The sequence below is a fragment of the Pieris napi genome, chromosome 1 (assembly GCF_905475465.1).
Source record: "Pieris napi chromosome 1, ilPieNapi1.2, whole genome shotgun sequence".
Taxonomy (NCBI): domain Eukaryota; kingdom Metazoa; phylum Arthropoda; class Insecta; order Lepidoptera; family Pieridae; genus Pieris; species Pieris napi.
The window spans coordinates 14,777,913-14,800,039 of NC_062234.1; the positions used below are offsets into that span (position 1 = coordinate 14,777,913).

At 37.3% G+C, this 22,127-nt stretch overlaps 1 protein-coding gene across 3 annotated transcripts in view; it reads right to left on the minus strand.

Annotated features, from left to right (window-relative positions):
- The window catches only part of LOC125056559 (tyrosine-protein kinase Src42A), a 31,682-nt gene extending 11,952 nt beyond the window's left edge, over positions 1-19,730 (minus strand). Inside the window, exons 1-2 of one of the 3 annotated variants that reach the window (XM_047659840.1) lie at positions 19,149-19,730; positions 1,014-1,135 (exon numbers count right to left, since the gene is read on the minus strand). In XM_047659840.1, coding sequence (XP_047515796.1) covers positions 1,014-1,135; positions 19,149-19,513 — 487 coding nt within the window. In that variant the 5' untranslated portion in view covers positions 19,514-19,730. Of the gene's footprint in view, positions 1-1,013; positions 1,136-6,551; positions 6,987-7,062; positions 8,886-19,148 lie in introns of those variants that run through there. The other 2 variants (XM_047659755.1, XM_047659926.1) reach the window with 2 other exon arrangements.
- Positions 19,731-22,127: the final 2,397 nt, after the last annotated feature.

A 22,127-nucleotide genomic window follows, 5' to 3' on the forward strand; every position in this document is an offset into this window, starting at 1 on the left:
CGGTTACCCGCCTTACTAGGACTTAGGACTGAGTAAATGTAAATTTAGAATTAAATTAACTTCGTTTCTGACGTTCATATGTGTACTTGTATCTACATTATACCTATATGAATAAAGTTATTTTGTGTTTGACTTTGAATAAATAAAAAGGAATAAAGTGGAAAAAGTAATTGTCAGGTGTTAATACTTATGCAAATGAATGTAACGCATTAGTGGTGCATGAATGTTAAGGTCAAAAAACAACTAAGGCAAGAGAACAAAAGCAGTTTTCGTGGTAGGCCTTCAAACCTAACACTAATTATAGCCAAGGACACCTCGTTTCTTTACAATAACGATTCCATAAAACATATTAAAGGGGTATTACAGGTTGTTCTATCTTTCCAGAATAATGAGTTTAGTATTATGAGGTAATAGTACATGCCGACGCGACGTGGTCTGCAATCATATAGCAGATTGGCGCAACATAATTTAAGTCGTCTCTCAACGCTGTTACAATTCGAGCGAGAGCCACTGAACTGTATGTAGGATTTCATTACAATTCAACGTTAGTAACTGACGAGATGTAATTCTGAAAATAAAATCACTTGCTACGGCCTGAGCTAAGAGAGTTCTATGTCCCTTCTAAATACATACACACTGAATCAATAATTTATTACACTGGCAGTCCTAACAATTCACTTATAATTGCGTCAGAATAAAAAGACATGAATATGCAGTAATGAAGTTTTTAAAATTAATTAGTCGTCAGTCACGAGTGGGCATTTATCGTTCTAGGCCTTTACACATGTCCGTTTGTTCCCACGACGCCAGAGAACTTGAAAAACTTAACCGGTTTACTATGAAGATTCAATCGTCGAAGGGCGCACACTTTGTACATCTAGCCATTGCCCTCGGTTTCTATCACGCACAGAGTTGCCACATTTTACGCCTTTTTTCCAGAACGCACAATGAATTTGAATAGATAGATAAAACATATAGGCACAGAATACAATATAGGAAATGGTTGCACTAACCCGACAGCGAGAAATCGTTGTGTCGACTTTCCGAATCACGAATCAGAAAAGCCCCATGTTCATTTTCCGGCAGGAGTAGTTTCTTCTCTGCTTCAATTCGTTTTATTTTTCGGAAATACCATCTGTGGAGAAAACATAAATTAATGTTCATTACGTACGATATATATTATATATATGTTCGTACGAAAAGAAATTATGAATAAAACAATTTCATTATTGGAACTGTCCCTCTATCCAGAAAGCTTCGAGATGACTCAACAGCGACGAATTAATGAATATTCCGTATTCTGTCGGCGCACTCACGCGCCGCGAATACTTGCTTATTGTTTAACTGATTTTAACGTGAAATCTCGAAAGGATATGACACTACACCATTTAACGATTTGCATTTTCTGTTAGTCATTCTTAAATTTGATACAAGAAACAATTCTAGTATAATATATAAAAAAGCGAGTGCATGTTTAGCGTTGATACTATTCACGTTACACGACGTGTAAGTAACGCGCTAAGTATTTCTTAGTAGCAATGTTGCAAAATTCCAGTACTACACAATACAATAGCAGATTGTTGAGAATTTCAAATTACAGACGTGGTCCGTCGACATCCACTTATCAGTAAGCTCTGATATTTATATTTTTAATTAGTGAAGTTTATTGAGACCATGTTTCACATACAATTACAACCCATAAGGGACGAGACCCGTTTGTTATTTTAATATCTCAATTAGTCCAGTCAGTCAAGACAATTAATTCATTATAATTCCAAAAGTTTTCAAATTTTGATGTAAGGTCGGGAGTGGTATTAAAACAAACTATAAAATTTTGCAACCTGCTCTGCGGTCCGGAACATTGTTAAAAATAAGTTTTGGTCGTGAAAAAAATTCCAAAAGTTCTGCAAACTTGGGGAAGTTTTCGATATAATATTTCATATCACGTATAAAATTTGCAACCAACCTAAGTGTACGGAACATTTTTTGTTATTAAAAATTAATGTTTTTCTTTATTAAACTGAAGGAAAACATTCCAAAAGTTCTGCAAATTTGACAGATATATCGAAAATAAAATAAATAAGGTTGGTTGCAAATTTTATACGTGATATGAAATATTATATCGAAAACTTCCCCAAGTTTGCAGAACTTTTGGAATTTTTTTCACGACCATACAGCAAAAATTAATTTAATTGCAATTTTAACAATGTTCCGGACTGCGGACAAGGTTGCAAAATGAGATTTATTGTCGTCCCAATGTACCATTCACTTGACCGAAGTTTGAAAACTTTTGGAATTATTATCAAATTTTCGATTTCGAATGTCTATAATGACTGGTCTAAATATTATGTGTTGAATAGTGTTCACGGGAAGGGACGCAATTCTTTTTGTTTTTCTTGTTAAGCAGCTATTGACAGGATTTCAACGATTTATAATAATAGTAGGTTCGATAATGAAATATTTCATTTTTTTATAGAAGAATCGTTTGGTAAAATAATCAAGGTTTTATAACGTTTGTGACGGTGAGTTTTAATTGTTTATTGGATAACGTAGAGGCACAGATTGAATAACTACATAAACTTTAAGAGATTGACAACTTACAATCTGAAGTTACGAAGAAGAACGAAGGGGCAAATAAAAACAAGGTTTTCCTAGTTCACTTGCATCGTCAAAAGAAAAATATATAACAAAGGGAAACTACGATCTTATTATAATTCAATGTCGGATTCTGACGATAAAATCTAAAAGGATAATTATTGGTAAAGGAGCTGTGTCACAATAATCATAAAAATGCACCGTGAAAACTAAGCTGTGTTGTGACTATTGAGTATCGAGACTAGGTTTATTACCGGCAGAGTCCTCGTCACGTGCTAAGGGCATTCCAAGGGTCACAGATCTGTTGCAGACTAGGCCTGAATGAAGGCCTAGCTAGGTTGGCTACGGACACACCAGTAGAATTGATTAATTGAATTGGAGAGGTTTTATCCTCACTTATCTTGCCATATCGTCATTTTAATAGAGCACAATTTACATTACTCTATATTTCATATTATTACTCCAGGAGCGGCATCGTGGATTTACGGAAAACAAAACGATTTCAACAGTACTTAAAACAAGGTCAAGAGTTTTAGCAGTTTCTAATTATAACGTATAATTTAGCTGCAGCCATTTAGGTTGTCTTGTGTAATAAATTTGCATCGGAAGCAGCGAAGCGAACATAACTCGTTGCTTATACAAAACTTGCTAGCGATGTTTAGGATTCCGATTCTATTAATATCAGGTTCGAAATGAACACGGTTATTAAACTCGTCGGGTCTTAAACTGAACGAGAGGTGCGCGAGCCCCGCTGGACCAGACGACAACCTGACCTTGACCTGCATTTCGTATAAGATATCGGTTCTCTAGATCGCATTGTCTCTATCAAGTGTGACATGACAAAATCGGATATGCGCCTGCGCCTACGTTTCGGTCAATAAAAACATGCACGTCCAATGCAGCTACGTAAGTTTTTCTTTCAAGTGAGTCATGAACTAAACATTTACTTAGAACTGGTTTGTAATGTATATTATTAGTTCGGATTGTGAATTCAAATTACTTTAACGACATCAAGAATTAAGATTTATTTTCACACATTTATCAGATCTTATCAAACAACTTTCCACATTCCGCAAACAGACGAAGAAATTGTTTCTTTCACTAAGTAGTGTATACTTGATACTAATGAACTACATTTAATAAAAACCGACTTATCCCGCAACTTCACTACAAATAAAGTGCATTGAATGTTATACAAAACTCAATATAGAAACAGGACTTTCTTTGGTCTCTTTGTTTGAATAGATTCTATTGGATACATTCGAAAGTACAAACAGAGTCAAGCAAATATGACTAGCTTCCTTTATTGCTGACATCTTATATCGCGTAAAAGTATTCGCAAACTACTTATCTTCGGCAAATCATGTTGATAATCATTTAAATTCGTGCAATTTCAAATTAGAGATTCGCCCTAGTACGTTTAGTAAATTATTTCCTATATCGATGGAAAAGAACAGCGACGTAGGTACACGTGCCTTCAACAATGGGAACAATTGAGTAGTAATTAGAATTGAAGCATTTATCTAAGCAATTACATCCCGCTTGGCATTTTGTTTTCCATTGTATTTTGTTTTTATTGCGAATGCTCTCGTAGAAAATATTTTTGCAATACTATGTCAAAAGCCATTATCATTAGAAAACGAAACGAATTACATTAATCAACGGGATCTATCTCGTGTTGTCTTTCAAATCTTTTTCTCACTTAGGTTTCAACAGTTTTCTTGGCAAGGGCAAGCGATGAAGTTACATTACATTGTACGAGGACCAACTGCCTTTAAATCATATTTAGCGCATTTTTTAAGATGTAAGGAGATTCGTGAACCAAAAACCCCATTAAATATAATAAAGCGAACGGTAAAAGCACAATATACGGACGTTTGTCCGTTAGTTAGTCACATAAATAAAAGATAAGGATAACAATTGGACGAATATGGCTGGCACGGAATTTAAAATGAGGTTTTCCCAATAGGCATCATAACTTCACCTAGGTCGGAGGTACCAATTGACAGTACATTAAGCAATTAAAATGATTCATAATACAAATACAATTAATGAATTGAGTATTCTCGAAACGGAATTCTCTGGGTTTTCCTTTAACCAAAATATATTTTAATATATGTAATTGAGTCAGTGCCACAAACGGTCATATCGTAACAACATCCATTGCCACTTTTGTTAGTCGCATATTGAATGAAACTGAAGGTTTCGGAGAAATGGCTCATTTACGATACATATATGACATTATGCCTTTTGCATAATAATGTTTATCCGCATATACAATGTTGTTTTCTAAGGATTTAAACAAACAAAAGCAAAATTATACACATTTATTTATAGACGGATAAACAGGAAAGTAAAATAGCTATAGGGACGTATTTCAATTGATTAGTATTTGGTGAGGTGGTGGTGGTGGTAAATAACGATGACATTAGCGAACTTGACAATGAGTCGTTACGCGTTAGTATCATTTGTTCCTTTATAATTACCGACGCTATATTAGGTCTAGGCACAGTGCAAAAATTGGCACAACGCATTCTAAGTTTACCACTTTTTGAGATGACGCAAGTATTCCATGATCCGCCTCTAGAACAAGACATTTTAAATAGCTGAAGTTATATGATGAATATAACAGCATGGTAAGTCTCCAAACAAAAAGCAAAAACAAAAGATAAAACCAGTTGTATTGTTCTTTAGCAAGACGAACACCATGGGTCGTTGTGATAAGACTGACCACGTGGTTTAAACAATGAAAAAACGCATTCAAATATTAATAACTTGTAGGTTTAGGGTGTTTCATTGTACCTTACGAAATAAGTGCAACAGATACAGAATCGAATTCGAGATAGAAATATACAATGATTAGCATCCGTCAATTTGAAACTTGACTTGACTAGAAAGCAACTTGTCGACACAAAAAAGCTGACATTGTGAATTTGCGTTACGATAAGTAGGTACTTGAATATTAAATAATACCTAACTCGATTAAGTGAAAGTGAAAAGAGCTCGGCTTCAGTTACAATATGATTATTAATTTAGTTTTTTGTATGGCACATGTAAGAGCAAGGCGTATTTACTTTTTATTCAGTGCGCGTCTCGTTTCAGCTTCGAATACCCAAGCATCCATGATGTGTATCACAAATCACTATAGACGGCGTCATGGCATTGCGAAATAACACAGCAATAGGTGTCATAGTAGAACAGTGGACGGCACGATTTCAAATGTTTTCAAACACTGACTTGGTCACAATAATGTTTTTTTGATAAATAATTACGTGGATTTGACTCAAGCGAAATAGTAACACTGATTATGAAGCTATAATCAGACGATATAATCATATTCGATAAGACATATTTTTTAATTATCTGCTAATTAATAAATTCAAAACATGTACCATTAATCACTATCAATATAGCTCATTGCTGCTGCCAATAAAACGAATAATGGAGTATTTAAAAAAAAAAAAATTGTAAGGTGGCCGAACGAAAGAGTTTATACCTTTGTCTTTTCTTAAACGGTCTATTAACGTTCGACATTGTGATTCTATATGAATAAAAAATCTTTCCATAATAGTTGTTCTTATATAGGTGTGGTGTAATTAAGAGTCTGTACACCGTATACTTTCTATATAAGCTGCTATAGGCTTAATTTAGACTCAACGAGGAGTAGAGATAAATTAAATGGGTACATAGTAGTGAAACTTTAGAGCAATGAGCAGACAACCCTCAAGGTTAATATGGGAATCTAACACCTAACAACACATCCGTATACGTAGTCTTAATATCTAATAAGTTCGCGCGGCATCGTCGCGGTTCGTCTTTGGTTGAGAGACCCCTTTATAAACATAATTGGAAGATACCAGAAACTATTGAATTAATCTGGACAGGAAATAAGGAAACAAATAAAACTAAATCACAATCGCTTCCGATGGGTCAAATACAGATTTCGTGAGTGTCACCTTGACGGTTCATTTCCTGAGTTGACTTCCAATCGCCAAAGTGCCGAGAGGAAGACATCGACCGGTGCAGCGACCGAACAGACATAGCCTTGGACGCGTGCTCCCTGCATTCTAATCAGACGGCCTTGCGGAAGTGCGTGTTCGACACTTGCTCTCGTAACACACTCCACGATAAGCTCGCGTTCAGAGCCTCACTTCTAAGCGATGAAACAAGTATTTCTGGCTATGGATATAACAGTTATTCAAACAAAACGCGCTTCATACTTTAATTAACAGACTCACGAGAATACGCTAGTGCATTTCTATGTCAATGCATGTTCTGTAAAGAGTTTGTCGGACGAGGAGATCGGAATTGATTAGCAGAAAAGCTGATAACCAGTTTCGTACAACGTTATACAAACATACGTTTAGTAAAGTAGATCGACCTGGCGTCTTACAGAGATGCACATTTAAATCTTACTCATTGAACTAATTTTGGCTAAACAAAGTGACAATGAATTAAATCACTTACGGCATAGAGTTCAGCTTCATATATGTATCCAATGGAAAAGTGTCCAAGCTACTATTGTTTACGTTTGAGTGTGACAATCTTCGGGCGGTGCGCATCCAACTACCTCGCTGTCTTCTAAAGCCCTTATCATTCTTCAGAAGCTGCAAATGCCGTTTGACTAAATCGTGCCATCTCCATTTGACGGTGGCGGGCGAGTCGCTGGCTGCATCTTCTTTGCACATTTGTAATCCATCGCTGAACCTTCTCATCGTTTGTAAATATATTTCGTTCGATTTCGGCGGAAGGCTTCTTCGCCGTTCGTCCGCCAAAATGCCTGAGCTTTGAGAGTTTTGTTCGGCAATCCACTTAGAAATAAAATCATCTTTATCACAGACCTGCGTATTCACTGGCTCTTCTTTATGTGGAGGGATCCAATCGAGACTAACCCACTGACTAGATTTTGGCTTAGATTTAAAAATTACGTCTATTTCTTCGTCACAATCCGACGAACCAATGGAGCAAACAGATGTTTTTTTCCTCCTAAACCGCGATTTAATAATGGGTTTGGTGTGAACTTCGGTATTTGTAAGATCTTCAAACATATCCCCTTTTCTATCATCCTGTAAACTCTTAATGGTCTCAATATTCGCGTAAGAGTTTTCGGAGCAAGAGGAATCGACGCTAAATCTATTTCTTTGCAATGGTCTGAATTTTGCTACAGAATCTTCGTTGAAATGATCGAGACCACATCTAATCTCTCGCTCACTCGTTAAAGAAATTCGTCTTTCATTAGATTTTTCGTTTTCTATTTCTATTATTTTGGCCATACAAGGAAGAATAGAATCGATAGATTTCGATTTGAAGACTTTATGATCGATAAGGCCATCCTCGCCATGATTATTGGAAAATAAATTACTATCACTAAATTCTATTATCCTGGTAATTTTCTGAAGCACTTCGTTCTCCTTACTTTTGGAAACAGGCGAATGACTATCTTCAAACTCGATTATCCTCGTTATTTTTTGCGAACATTCTTTTTCTGGATCGTTATTAATTTCTTCGTTATTTAAATTATCTAAGTCTATTATTCTAGTTATTCTTTGAGTGATATTTTCAGTACAGTGTGAAATACTAGGGCCAGTGGACGAGACCTCGTCCATCATGTCATTGTTAGTTGCATTAAAAAGCGTCATTACACTATCTCTAGTATTTTGCGAATCGGTATAGTTTGTACTGGAGTTTTTTAACGTTACCTTATCTTCTAAGGAATTATGTCGACTCTTGGCCATTTGTAACGCACTTTCGGACAGGAAAACACAAGGAACTTCCACTTGCATTGATATTTTCCTTTGTCTTGAAGTGTTTTCTTTTTCTTCATTAAGGTCATTTTCAATGTTTTCTGGAAACGTGGTATGTGGTAAAACTATCGGGGTGCCGGCTACCATGCGTAAAAAGTCTGTTACGGCCGCTATGTGAGCCCCAGTGACGACACCTTGTAATTTAACACCAGATACCTGATGTGGTACTAATTGATTATCACGCATACACCAAACCACGGGCAGAGCCCCTTCGGACACCATCGTCGAGTTTAATTTAACGAACGGAACAAAGTATTACTTTTTCGGTTACAGTTAACACAACAATAATCAAAAATCGAGTCACTTTTGTAGTTCTGGGCTACATCCCACACTTTTAATAAAAATCAGGTTTAAATAATCAACTGAACAAGTTAGTATCGTAAAGGGCGTCATAGCGCGTTACGCGCGAGTTAAAGCGACGCTGAGCACGGCTGTCGTGCGCGTCCGGACACGACAGAGGTCGCGAGAGATAAGGCGGTGAGAGTCGTGGGCGCAGAGCTGAGACCGCACCGCCCCGCTACCACGCGCCACCATCTCTCTCGCCGTACATCAACTACTATTTGATGCACTTCTCGGCCGAATTATGTAACGGTATCGTTAACACGTCGAGCCCTTTAAAATAGTAAAACTTATCAGTGGCTTCTGCAAACGAACTACATGTTAACTTATTAATTAGACTAATAAAGAGAATTCGTAGCAATAATCTTAAAGAGAAATGACAGCCTGGTTAAAAATATAGCGCGAGTGTTGCCATGTTACGTTATGCACAAATTTTCTTAATTTGCATAAAATATGCAAGTACACCAATTCATGATCTGCATTACAGACGTAACAGCCGAAGCCAAATTAGTAAACCGATCGTCAACCGCGGACGTCGTTTATTGCAGGTGAACGATTAATACAATTGTGTATTCCATACATTCCCAATGCTAATTTAAGTTACACTTCTAAAATAGCCATATGGACGAGCGACGCCTTTGGCCGGCTGAGATTGATTGCGAAGCCTGAAAGTGGGTAATAAGACATCCCGTGTGAAGTCAGGTCATCCTGTCAGAAACAGTTAGGTCTCTTTGTGTTGGCCTTATCGGTGTCAGGGCAGTCCATCATGTCGTCGTCGAGGCGGAGACGGAATTCCACAAACTCATCCACACTATTTAACACTTATCGGTATTTTAATCACTTTAAGTATAAATATTCCGCCAGCATTTTATTGTCTTGGTACCTTAGAGGTATATCTATGAGTGTAAGCGGTATTTATTAACCCTCCATAAAAAAGGAATAACATGGAACATGTTGCGTAGAAACTAGTTAAAGCAACTTTATGCACGAATGCCATTCAACAGTTACGACCGGCGCCGGGGCAACTTGGGATGCGCAGCTCGCAACGGCCACAGACAAATCGGATACTAATTATCCTAACAACGCCTAATTAACAGGCGAACAAAGCTATAAGAGACGCGCGAGTACACGGGCTAACTAAATGTAGCATTAAGTGATTATCTAATTACATGTTAAACGAATACAAGTTTTGTCTCTTTAATCATTTATAACATATGCCATTAGTTAGGTAACTATTTTTTATTACTTGTCAAGTAGAGCATATTAACTAAGAGATTTTTTCACTTTTATCTAATTGATCTCTAGTTGGCCTGATTGGAATAGGAAGTAATGTCGACGAGATGGGCTGTTTTCAATTAATCAGCTTGTTAGTCTATGGTTTTAGCATGGCTTAGACAGGTGCCTGCTTTTGCAATGAAAATAAACACGATTTTATTTAAATTAACTGCACACAAAAGAAATTGGACCAAACAGGAAGCCACTTCTAATGTCAAGTTTGAATCATAACGATATCATACGAACATAAGATGCCTGTGCGCAATACAATGCGCGGTGACGCCGACGACGTCACTATGACCTCCGATATGTGATAACGAGCTTGGTGTGGATTCGAAGAACAACTTTCTGTTTAGCGGAACTTTGGGGTGGCCCGGAGGCAGGAAAATTCACATCCTTATATTTCATATAAAAATTTATTTATTTGATCTAATAAAGATATGAATTGATTTATAGCGAAGGCATTATTGTGAAAAGGCAAATAAACTGTATTATTATTATTATTTATTACTGTAAATGTGTTTGTAAACTCTGTTCCTTAATTTCATGCAAATGAAGTAGCGGGAGTCAATATATTATCTTGTTCAGTTAGGTTTCCTTGAAACAGCGATTTCGACAAAAGAAATATTATAAGAGATTTACGCCTACCAACCTTGAATTAATATGAGACAATAGAATTTTTCAATCATCTCAGAAACTTGCGATAAAATCTCAAAATATTCTTGGTTGCTGGAAAATTATTATAAATTATAATTTAGTTCGTTTCAATTAATAATTATTGCGATCATTATATTGATTATTGCGCAAACTTTGCTAAACTATTCGCCCTATAGTAGGTACACGAGGAATCTCTTCGTACACACAGTTAATTCTACCTGTGCGAAACAAGAATTGTCAGAAAATAATTCTTGAGGTATTTTTAAAGTAGGTTAGATGTTTTATAAACGGTGTCAGAAAGTACATGTGTTATGATTAATCGCCCTTGATGTAAGATGAATTTAAAACACACCAATGCACCGTGCGTTTATAACATAAAAATGGGAATTCTCATTTTTGGGCGTAAAGCACCTGGTATCATTAACCCATCCTCGTAATATCTTTCATAAGGGCGGATGCATGTTACTTTTAGTTCAGTTATCTGTGAAACTTGGATTCCTAACTACTACCTAGTCCAGTGTGAGCAAAATTAATAAGATTTATCATAAGACAAAAATGGGTGCATTTCGTTGGTTACCTCGAATGGGAAATATAGACTAAATATATTCTCAGAATATGAGACTTGAGCAAACGTAAGTTAACAATTCTTTGAATGAAGCACGTCAAAGTTTTGTTTTTATCAAAGAGTAAGTTGAAGGTCGATGAGTCGTATTTTCAAGTGCAAGTTATTGAGAAACAGTTTGGAAATTACGCGCCACGCCTGCGATACCTAGAGATGTGGGTAAACATTACGTAATACAAAAGCCAGAGTACCCCTTCGAGTGGTCGGTGCACATTTATGTCGATCAGCGCTAGCTCGGTAATTTCGTGGAAACGGTCAACGTCGAGACGTTGGCGCCAGGACGCGGCGCCTTCGCCGACATCACTTTTTCACCAAATTAAACGTCATTTCAATTTCAAAACCGAGCACGGATAAGATAAACGATTTATTGATAGTAGTTCGCAATTTTAAACACGAAATTATCTTAAAGTTCGACTTGTTCATGTAAGCGCGATAAGGTTTCAAACTATAGACATGTACGTCTGTATATATTATGCATACGAGTACTCTGAGCCTATGATAGAGCCGAATACGGCACTATTGCTCACGAGGGGCGAACGTGGCGTTTGGCACGGCAGAGCAAGGGAAATGTCGATATCGGAACAAAGGCTGCAGAGAGCGATAACCTCATAACAGCATACCTAGCACCCTTTTAACAAAACAAAACCTGCAACGAAACTAGGTTAAGCGTCGGGAGGAACCACGTTATGCAGTTTTTATTTCATTCCATTAATTTATACTTTACCTATAGATAACTGATAAATACTAGACATTCTAACAAATACTCCGGTATGTGGAATAGCAATGTGATAAAGTCAAATGTATTTATAGACTGATGGTCGTCGTTTTAAATTACGTAACACAGGTAACATACCTGCAATGGTAGTATGCACATTGGTAATAAAGCTGGGCTCGCAGCGATGCTGCAGCGCTCGAGCAGCCGAACACATGAAAACATGACACGAACGGGTAACGTACAAGTCAATTTGCTTGTCTCAATATTCTCGTGGTACGTCAATCTGCAGATTACGGTTTAAGAGCGTTCTAGACGCGAACGTAGAAAGTTGCGGCGCGACTCGTCGGCGCCCGCTCGTGTCCTGCGATTCGCATTCTCCAGAACTTAAAACGACTAAAAAGTAAGCGCCCGTAAAAGCAAAGTCTATCGCGGAGCTTCTAGGTGATAGAGAAAATAGACAATTATAGCACACATCGAAGCTATCTGCGCTAAGAATAAACCGCTAATGAATAGTTTGTTGCACCCGATCGACCCGTACGCAGTTACATAAAACACTCGCGCCGATCCAACTTGAGCTTTTAATCTCCGAGTAGTGACCGACGATTATTTACTTCATGTAGGAAACTCGCCTATTTTTTGTGTTTGAATAAACAAGTCGTCGAACACAGAGCATTCGAGGAAAGTCTATATTTCAGCTTTGTAATAATCGCTTTTTAACTAGAGAAAGAGGCATTATCATAATTATAGCTAATCTTCTATTCCTGGCTTGATGAGCCACCGGCTAAAGCATCTAGCCATCTACTTCTCATTAAGGAAACTATGCAAAACATCATTATATCATTCAGGCCTTTGCGCTTTTGTTATGACAAATTTATAACAAAAGCGAATTTTAAATAAACAAGAACGTAAACCATTACGAGAGCCTTAACCTACATTTCCAAATGATTACAAAGGAATGTCACGAAGTAGCAAAACATTGTTCGGATAATGAAGGTTTACCGCGGAGCCGAGGCAGGTCGTTGAACGACCTAGCTCTGCGCCCGCGACGCCATGGAACCGACCCAAAGGTAGATTACGATGTCACAAGTGACGTCGGTTCTCGTCACAGTCCTCTTATTTATATATTTAAAAGTTCACCTCCTTAATCTATTTTATGATTAGACCGTGACTAACAAATCGCGAAATATTTTGATAATAATTTTCATCGTAATTTTATCTAAATATCACAGGTTCGAACGTTGCCCAGACTCACATACAATTGCTACTTATACGGATCGATCGGGCAGAGCCGGATAGAGCACAGTACTGGTACTCGACGACATGTCATACCGGACGTGTCAGTCATATCCGAGTGGTAACAATTACTTACGCGCGAGTGCTCGCTTTACTGTAGGACATAGACCAGTTTCGATTTTGCCAAACTCTCACTTACGCCGCATTCGTATCTCGCGTATGCGTTCGCTTCATTACCGACAAATTGGCAGCCAACAAAAAATATTATTTTCACTATTCGCCGACGTTTCTAATAATCAAATCTAGGCCAACGGAAACTTACGCCACCGATTCGCTGAAAGCACTTCGATGGCCAGGCCGTACCAGGATCCGAGCGACCGCCGTCTCCGCGTGCGTCAGCGCCGCTTTTTATACATCGATTATAATTGGCAATGCAACGTCGGTTAGCATTCGTTTTAAACGCGTAATTAGGATAAGCCGCTGACACGACGTGACATTAGACGGCGAAAATGCTTTGAATGACGGGCGCATTGGAGATTGTAGATAAAAAATACAACTGGAGAGAGAGTTATGTGTGCACCCACACGTTATGCTCTGTTGCAGTGATAATTGAAAGTGTCATCACGCCTTGCGCTTGAGCCTACATCATCACATAGAATTTGGGCCGAGTGGTTTTCGGGGTGCGGCCGGTCTACGGTGCGCGAGATGCAAAACTCATCTCACGGTGTTATCCAAAGGCCGAATGAATATGAACCGAGCGCTTAGGCTAGGGCTGATTCAAATTTCGTCGCAACTGGACACTTTCTAAAGAAACTGCAACGGCTTATAACTGTGACGGGACGGGGCCTTCCACTGAAACATGCGATAATAAGGCATAATTGCAAGCCACCTCTGTGCCTATATTTAGAAGCAAATACTCTGGATCTAGTCGCGCATGCGACTCGTTCAATTACGTAAAGCTGTTGAGCCATTTCTAATCTAAAAATAATCGTAGGCTCTAAGACATTGGCGCCAGTGGGACCGTGTGTGAAAGTAAGGATAATTAAACACTAATGCAACCCCATGTTTCAATAACACGTTTATTCAATGTTGAGCAATGTAGCTATTCTCTATATATATAAAATTCTCGTGTCACAATGTTCGTTCCCATACTCCTCCGAAACAGCTCGAACGATTCTTATGAATTTTTTTATGCATATTCAGAAAGTCTGCTAATCGGCTACTATCTATCTTTCAAACTCCTAAGTGACCCGTTAGAAACGTTTGCCGGGTCAGCTAGTGTTATTATAAATAAGTAATTAATTAACTACACGAGTGTTTCTCTCGTACAAAAGTTGTATCTGGATGTTTTAGGTATTTTGAGATTGTGAGATAACACACGAGAGACTGAGATGAGGCTCGCTAACCGCATTTTTGGGCGTACCGTTTGGACAATTTTGAAAAATAATGTGAGAAACACGTAGACATTAGAAACTTGTGGTTAAATATCGCGAATCGCCGTTGAAATTAATAGTAGCGCAAAACATCCGCGTGGCGAGCTAATACATCAGCGGCGCCAGCGCAGCTAATCGTTCGTCTGCGCGTGCTTTGCCTTTTTCCTCAACACTTATGGAAGGGAAGCTATAATTTGCCCGGCGACGAGGTGGAGTGTTTTAATTGCTACTTGAAAAAAGTCAAGAACCGCCTCCGACTAAATACATAGATACAATAAACAAATATTCAAACAAACGATAAACTTGCTTTTTAGTTTGTCATTTCTTTGGCCGAGTTTCTCAGACGCGAGCTAAGTCCGAGTGTGACTCGTTCGTACGCGACACATCGCCTATAATGACCCTAATTGCATGTGATGTCGGCCACTGCTCTCTCTCAGATCAAACTCAGAGGGCCTACAGCCCCATTTAACTAGTACATTGTCCGCTTTATGCGTCGGTCTTATGCAATAAGCTGAACCGACTTATTAATTGTATTCGGGGGATTAAACTCAAATCCGAGAATCCCAAACGTTTCGTGAAAGGTCCGCATTATAAATTCATTTCCATTATGTAATATCAAATAAACAGCAAAGCATCCGACATAAACAAATGCGTGTATCGTTCCAACAAGCGAAGCGATAGCTCTGTCGAATTTATCGGTAGGCAATGATACATTTTTAATTAATCAGTGGTGTGACAAATTAATGGTAAAACGATATTCGAGTTTAAGCACTACGGTTAAGGGCCACTACTGGGTAGCGTACTTAACAAACTGCCTCCTAGAAATCAATTGTTTAGTTTGTCTAAGTGAAAACCACAAGACGTTACCGCTTATGCGGCACAAGCATTCTGCGTTACACTATAATAGACATTAGTAGGCCGCTGAACTCGCATCCTGTGTCCGTCTTCTCCCGTCTGCGTCGGGCCGCAGACTTAACTAGGAAATACGGGTTTTTAGAAGCCGTTAGCGGCACGGCCCGGTGTCATCGGCCAGGTCAAACCTTATGACCAACATCACGGCGAGTAGAAATCTCTTTGATGTTTCGACTTCAGGCCAGACTCGAAGCGTAACAATTGCGACCACGATTCAAAAGATCGAATTCATAATCAGCCTCGCGAAAGAAATTAACATAATCTGCGGGCTATAATCTTTCAATTGCGCCCCCATACTCGTTCGATATTTCTAGGACACGATTCAGGAATCTTTCATAAACTAATATGGCGACATTAAGATAACTGAGCGCGTTGGAGCCATAAAGGGCCACCTTGTAATCGCCTCTAATATTTTCTTGCATTATCGTACATTTTTATTATCACCATAAAAGCGTTATTACGGATAATTTGCGCCGATGAATAAATTAGTAATATCTGTCAATGCATGTGTCCGAAGGGGCCTAGTAATTAGCGTGTGAGAGCTTCACGGGCACAATAAACCATGCCAACGTTGATGACTTCAAATCTCGATTATTAGGAAATAACAAATGCAAAGCTAGACAATAATGATATTTTATTTCATCATGTATTTATCTATCATGTGTTTCCACGTATTTACAAACACGAATAATTCTAAGAACTTGAAGTTCTATGTAATTATATTTAAATTTAAGCCTAAGAGGCCGTTAAGCAAGCGACAGTGGCCGCTAATAGTTACGCCTATACGTACGAAAGCTAGATTTACAAATTGAAATAGCAGGCTTTAATATTTGCCTAACAATTTCCTTGTTTATGAAAGAACCGTACTCCCATCCACCTGTAATCCCATCCTTTGTTAGAACCTATGATGTGCCCACTTAGCAACTTAGTTTCAACTATAAATATCTAGTCAAGTCTCAAACTAGCAAATTAAATTTTGTCCTGTGTTGTACATATTTCATTTGTCCTCAGCGAAACTAAGCAATGGTCCAATTGAATCGCCTGCATTTGTTGCGATTTGCACTGTTCATTAAGCGCTCGACGAAATACGATATTTTAATTATTTGAAGGTAAACGTGATATCCATTTACAAGTTAAAGGTCACATCGGAAGTTAATTTTTACATTTATTATGATTTTTTTTACTATTAATTTTTTTTTTTACAACAATCCGGTCGAAACGAAATATAAATACTACTTAACGCCTATCTAACAATTAGAGCCATTGCGCATTGACGCGTCCAGTTTACTGCACGCTACTATTTATTTTAAAAATGATCAAATATGTATTTTAATCGAAAGAAACAGAAAGATTCCCTTAAACTATAACCATTTATTATTATTTATATTGCCTCTAATAAGAAGCACCACAATTTGTATGAGACCTGTATGAGATCTTACAACCCTACATGATCCTTTTAAGTTTATAAAATATTAGGAAAAAAATGTTCAGCAACAAACTCATAACTTCAATTGAAGCGCTAAAGAGACAAAATCGACAAAGCGTTTCCGTCATAGCCATCTCCGTGCCTATTATCACTTCCGGAAGTGATACGAGGACGCTACTCTTGTTTGAATACAACAAATCACTATTCGTCGCACTTGACTTCCCAATTTTATGCACAGTGTGTACATGTCGTGGCCAGATCTTAAAATTGATAACTATTTCATTACATAGAAAACAATACAATATGCTCAATCAGATATAATATATTTTGGCTGTTCCCCGCGGTTTCGTCATATATTATGTATAAGCACGCGTGGTATTTGACCATTATTTTGTTGCGGGTTTATCTTTAAACTAAGATAAATCCCATCATAGAGCATGGCATGGAGTTGGCCTTTCGAACGTGCGACCCTCAACCCTGGGATCATAAGTTCTAACCGCGGCATGGCACTAATGCACTCTTCATTGTATGTGCGTAAGTAGATCTTAGACCCAAAAATCGATTACCTATGACAAATCCAAATAACCACGAAACAGATACAGAAATCTCAGGCCTTACAGCGTTGAAGGGTTGAAGCTCAATTGGAAGATATTAATTCATATACCTATTTATATATATATACAATAATGGGGAAGGTGGTAGGGAAATGGTTTCAATGGTTTCGTTTAGAGATTCTAAATTCAACGGCCTGGCTAAACGGTGACACCTAGCAGGATTTCGTCTGCGGTTTAAGGTCAAGAACTGGTAGTTCTAAGACCCAATCCAAGCAAGTAATTTGTTACATTTAAAACATAACAAACCGGCACTATACTGAAAATATGTAAGAATGGTTTTCTTCTTCCACTTACACAGGTAACGGGTACACAGTAGGAAATATTAAACTTAAAACTTTTCTAATCTAATATTAAACTTAATACTTGGAATGGGAGCGTTTAATTTAATTAGACTTAGTTTGTTTGAAACTTCTTTGAACAGCTAAAATTTCAATTTACCTGAATATTCAATGTTGGCATTGTGATTATTTATAAGGTTGCACAGAAGTTATTTCATGGGGAATGGAGTATTATTAATAATAAAAAATTATTGTGTATTCTGTTCCAAAATTCTTGCACTCTTCATAAATAATTTAGACTTACAGTGCAATTGTAAAAAACAATTCACTTAGACAATAGAGTTTTGTTTTGTTTACTAAAGAGAATTAACACACCTCACAGAGAAACTCTCAATTTAAACAATTTATATGTCAGCCACAATCTCTGAGACCAAGAGAAATAAATATAAAAATTTACGCCATTCCTATGACTAAATACTTAGGCTAACAATAATTCAACTTTCTAAAAAGTGTACTAGGGAATACAACTGTCATACTAAGATAAATTAGTTAGCAGAAGTTTTACTATCACATACATCTAGGTCATCAGACAGGATTAAAATAAAATAAATTGCTACTATTTATTTTGTTACCAGACTCTTCCTTTTACCTCTACCACACATTTTCAGTTTCGGCCTGACTACCATAAAATATAATACAAAAACTATAATGAAATAAACAAATTAGTAACTTATTTTGATTTTCTTTTATTTAGATGGTAAACTTATGGTTAAGTGCACTTAGCACAAACCTGCTATACAGATGATACATATTTAGAGTATTTTTTTAAGAATTCTGTTGCATTAAAAGTTGTGTCTGCTATAATTAATAATTGAAATTTATAGAATTAGGTTCCCCTTTCTATTTACATACACAGTGTACTGTGTGAATGCATTGTAATGTGTGCATACCAGTTATGCTTTCACTTCATATGAATCATGTTTCCTTTCAATATCTGACCAATGTGTTCTTTAAATTTGACACAACACTTAAAAAGAAATACTTGATAAGGCAACTCACAATAGTGATTGGGTATTCCAATAGTAAAACGCATAATTGTTACAGGTTGATAAGTAGTCATTCTGTAATGCTTCACTATGTAAACCACATCATAATTATTAGATTGAAATCTACATCCATTATAGGTTTTAAGATATCTACATGTTAAACCTGTTAAGATTGCATAAACATTAAAATTATACTCACGGCTCGGCTTCTATCGACTGCAAACGAGCGACATAGTTTGAGGGAATGTAACCTTCTTGTTTAGTTTTCTTGCTTCTGGCTAACCACCAGTCACCTTGTGTATCATTTAGAATTTCTAAATGTTCACCCTTTCTAAAACTAAGGTCCTCATCGGTTCTGGCATCGTAGTCGTAAAGGGCAACAAATATTCGGGTGGGAACGACCTCGCTAGTATCAGGGCCCTGATTCACAACAGATCTTATCGGATCCGGAGGAGGAGTAGGCACCGGTGTTTGAAATTGTCTTGGATCCTCTTCATGGGTATTCACCCGTTCATTTTTGTTTTTAGAATCCTTTTCTCCTGCACTACTAAAACAGTTCCCCATTTTCTCTTTACAAGGTGAGGCTCGTGCCACTTGTTTTACGTCAAATCACACACTTGTATGATCCTAAATATACGATTAAAACTATTACGTCCATAAACATTTTATTATGTCACTTAAGAGTCAAAAAATACAAATGGGAAACATATTTTCAACATAAACAAAGAATGCAGTTTCCCGACAAGACATAACTATAGGCCGCCATTTTAATATACCATAGACAAGATATTACATTTCTATGCAATGTCTTGGTGACAATTCACATTATCAATCAATCAAAAACTATAAAAAAAAAACTAAATTGTAAATATGTATTTTTCAAATTTTCGTTTTTAATATTTTCGTAAAATTAATCTATAAAAACTTTATGTCCAGTGCTGTTTGTGTCAAGGGTAAACGACGTTTTAATAATTTACCGATTGCAATAGTAGTATAAGGAAAAAGTTTAACTAATTTTAACGACCTCTCTGTTAACATATGAAAACTGATAACTTAAAAGGAACCCGTTAAAATTAGCAGCAAAATGAAAATGATTAAGAAGCGGTACGCATTGTCGTGAATAGATGGCGCTGAAATCTCAAAAGTTTTTCACGCCCTATTGACGCTGTTAACTAGCACCATTCTAAGATCTCCTAATGTATAGTTTGATTTTACACCGATGATACCATTCTTTATATGTACCACCTATAAGACTAACATAATATCGATCGCTTTGATTCGTCCAATTATCGCCCAATAGATGTGACCTCTGTGTTCACCAAAATAATGGAAACCATTAATAACGGCCACCTCCTCAGGTACCACCGACAACGAGCCATATCGGTATGGCTTTCATCGTGATCGCTCAGCGGTGTTTCTGTTTATCTTAGGTGCTAACGTGTATTTTAGATAATTCGAAAGCCTTCGATCGGGTGTGGTATAAAGCGCTTCTCTAGAAGCTTCTAGTCTATGGGATCCCCGAGAGAAAAAAAAGGTAAGTGGTTCCGGAAATGAGAAATAAAGATAAATCCCGACAATAGCGTGACAGTTCACTTTGATAGGGGCGACTTCGCTCGCAATCTGGAAAAATATCGTCTCACGAAAGAGGAAGAACTATACGGGCAAACTCTCTCGTTGCAATGTCTGTGAGCACCTGCGACCATTAAAACATTTTAAATAAGCATTGTATTTAAATAAAAGTTATGAATAAATAAGAAAGAACCAAACGTTTCACATATAACAGTAAGGAGTGATGAAATAGGAAATCTTACATTGTTGTGGGAACAACACGCAAACACACACATATAAATGTGAATCAAAGGAACGTATGGCCAGCCATGGGCCCCTTTAGTATAGACGCTAGCCATAGTCTTCACGCATTGCGCACGCGTTTCCACCGACAGTATGCACTCCAGATGCTATTCACGAAAATTCCGACCGGTGCGCCAGAAATATACTTACGGAACAGATCTCCAACATGGCCTGGAGCTCACCACAATAGCCGTTGAAGTGGACTCCAAATGCTACTTTGACAAGGCCAACCCATCCCCACCAGTTGATGCGTTTACTATTACCCCTTCCAGACAACAAAGACCCGTAGGAGGCTTCGACACGTGCTATCGGATCTGGATGATTTTATTACCATAGCTAATCACAAATTATTGCAAGCCGCCCGCGCGGCAAAATCACTTTGGTAAAACCCGCGTTCACCGAGGAAGTCAGAGCTACGGTATCCCTGCATAACCGACAGCGAAATTCCATTCTTAAAAAAATCAATTTCTGTAAATTTCTGTTAAATTTTCTTGAAGTTGAGTACCTTACTAAGCAATTCAATTATTCCTCAACTTAAGAGACGTCGGTCGTTCCTATCAACTGTGATCTATTAATAGTTCAACACTGTCACAATGGAGTTACTTATTCCATACGGAGAGTGAGAAGCATTCTATGTTAATATGATGAACATGACTAAGGATTGATTACTACGCTATTTTAATATGTAAAAGGATAATTTTATTTATGTAGATAGGGTTGAACAAACTCGCACACCCTGATCTATAACTAGCTTATCTTTATCAATTACCTACTGCCTACCTATAAAAGGGATAAAATGTTTCTATATAGTGTTTTGTCTACAAGATCACATCATTTCAAACTACGCAATAATAGCATTACATTAACTTGCGCGTTTCTAAATATGTTTAGGATTTTTATAAATATATAAATGCCTCTGTTTGGTTTCTATCGAGTCTCGATTCTATAAAGGCTTTGATTTTGTTGAACTACAACATTTGCAACTGTTGTGTAGTAATAATAGTGAAATGGTGTGTAAGGAATAATGTTGCTAATCACAAATGAAAACCATGTTTTTGATAAATTAAGATGCAACAGCTATATTTTGCGACCGCTGTTGGTTTTAATATAGAATGCATATGAGTCGTAATCGCAATCTGACAATTTTTATATTGATGTGGAGGCGAGCGAGCATTTATTTCACATTAAAATAAATTAAATATTACCCAAAAATTCAGTATCCACGTTCAGCTACTATTTGCGGTGTGTGCGACCCTTTCATATGTAGTCGCGGTGCTTTCCAGTCTTTTTCTGTTAGAGGCTGGAAAAACTGTTTCTAATGATTAGA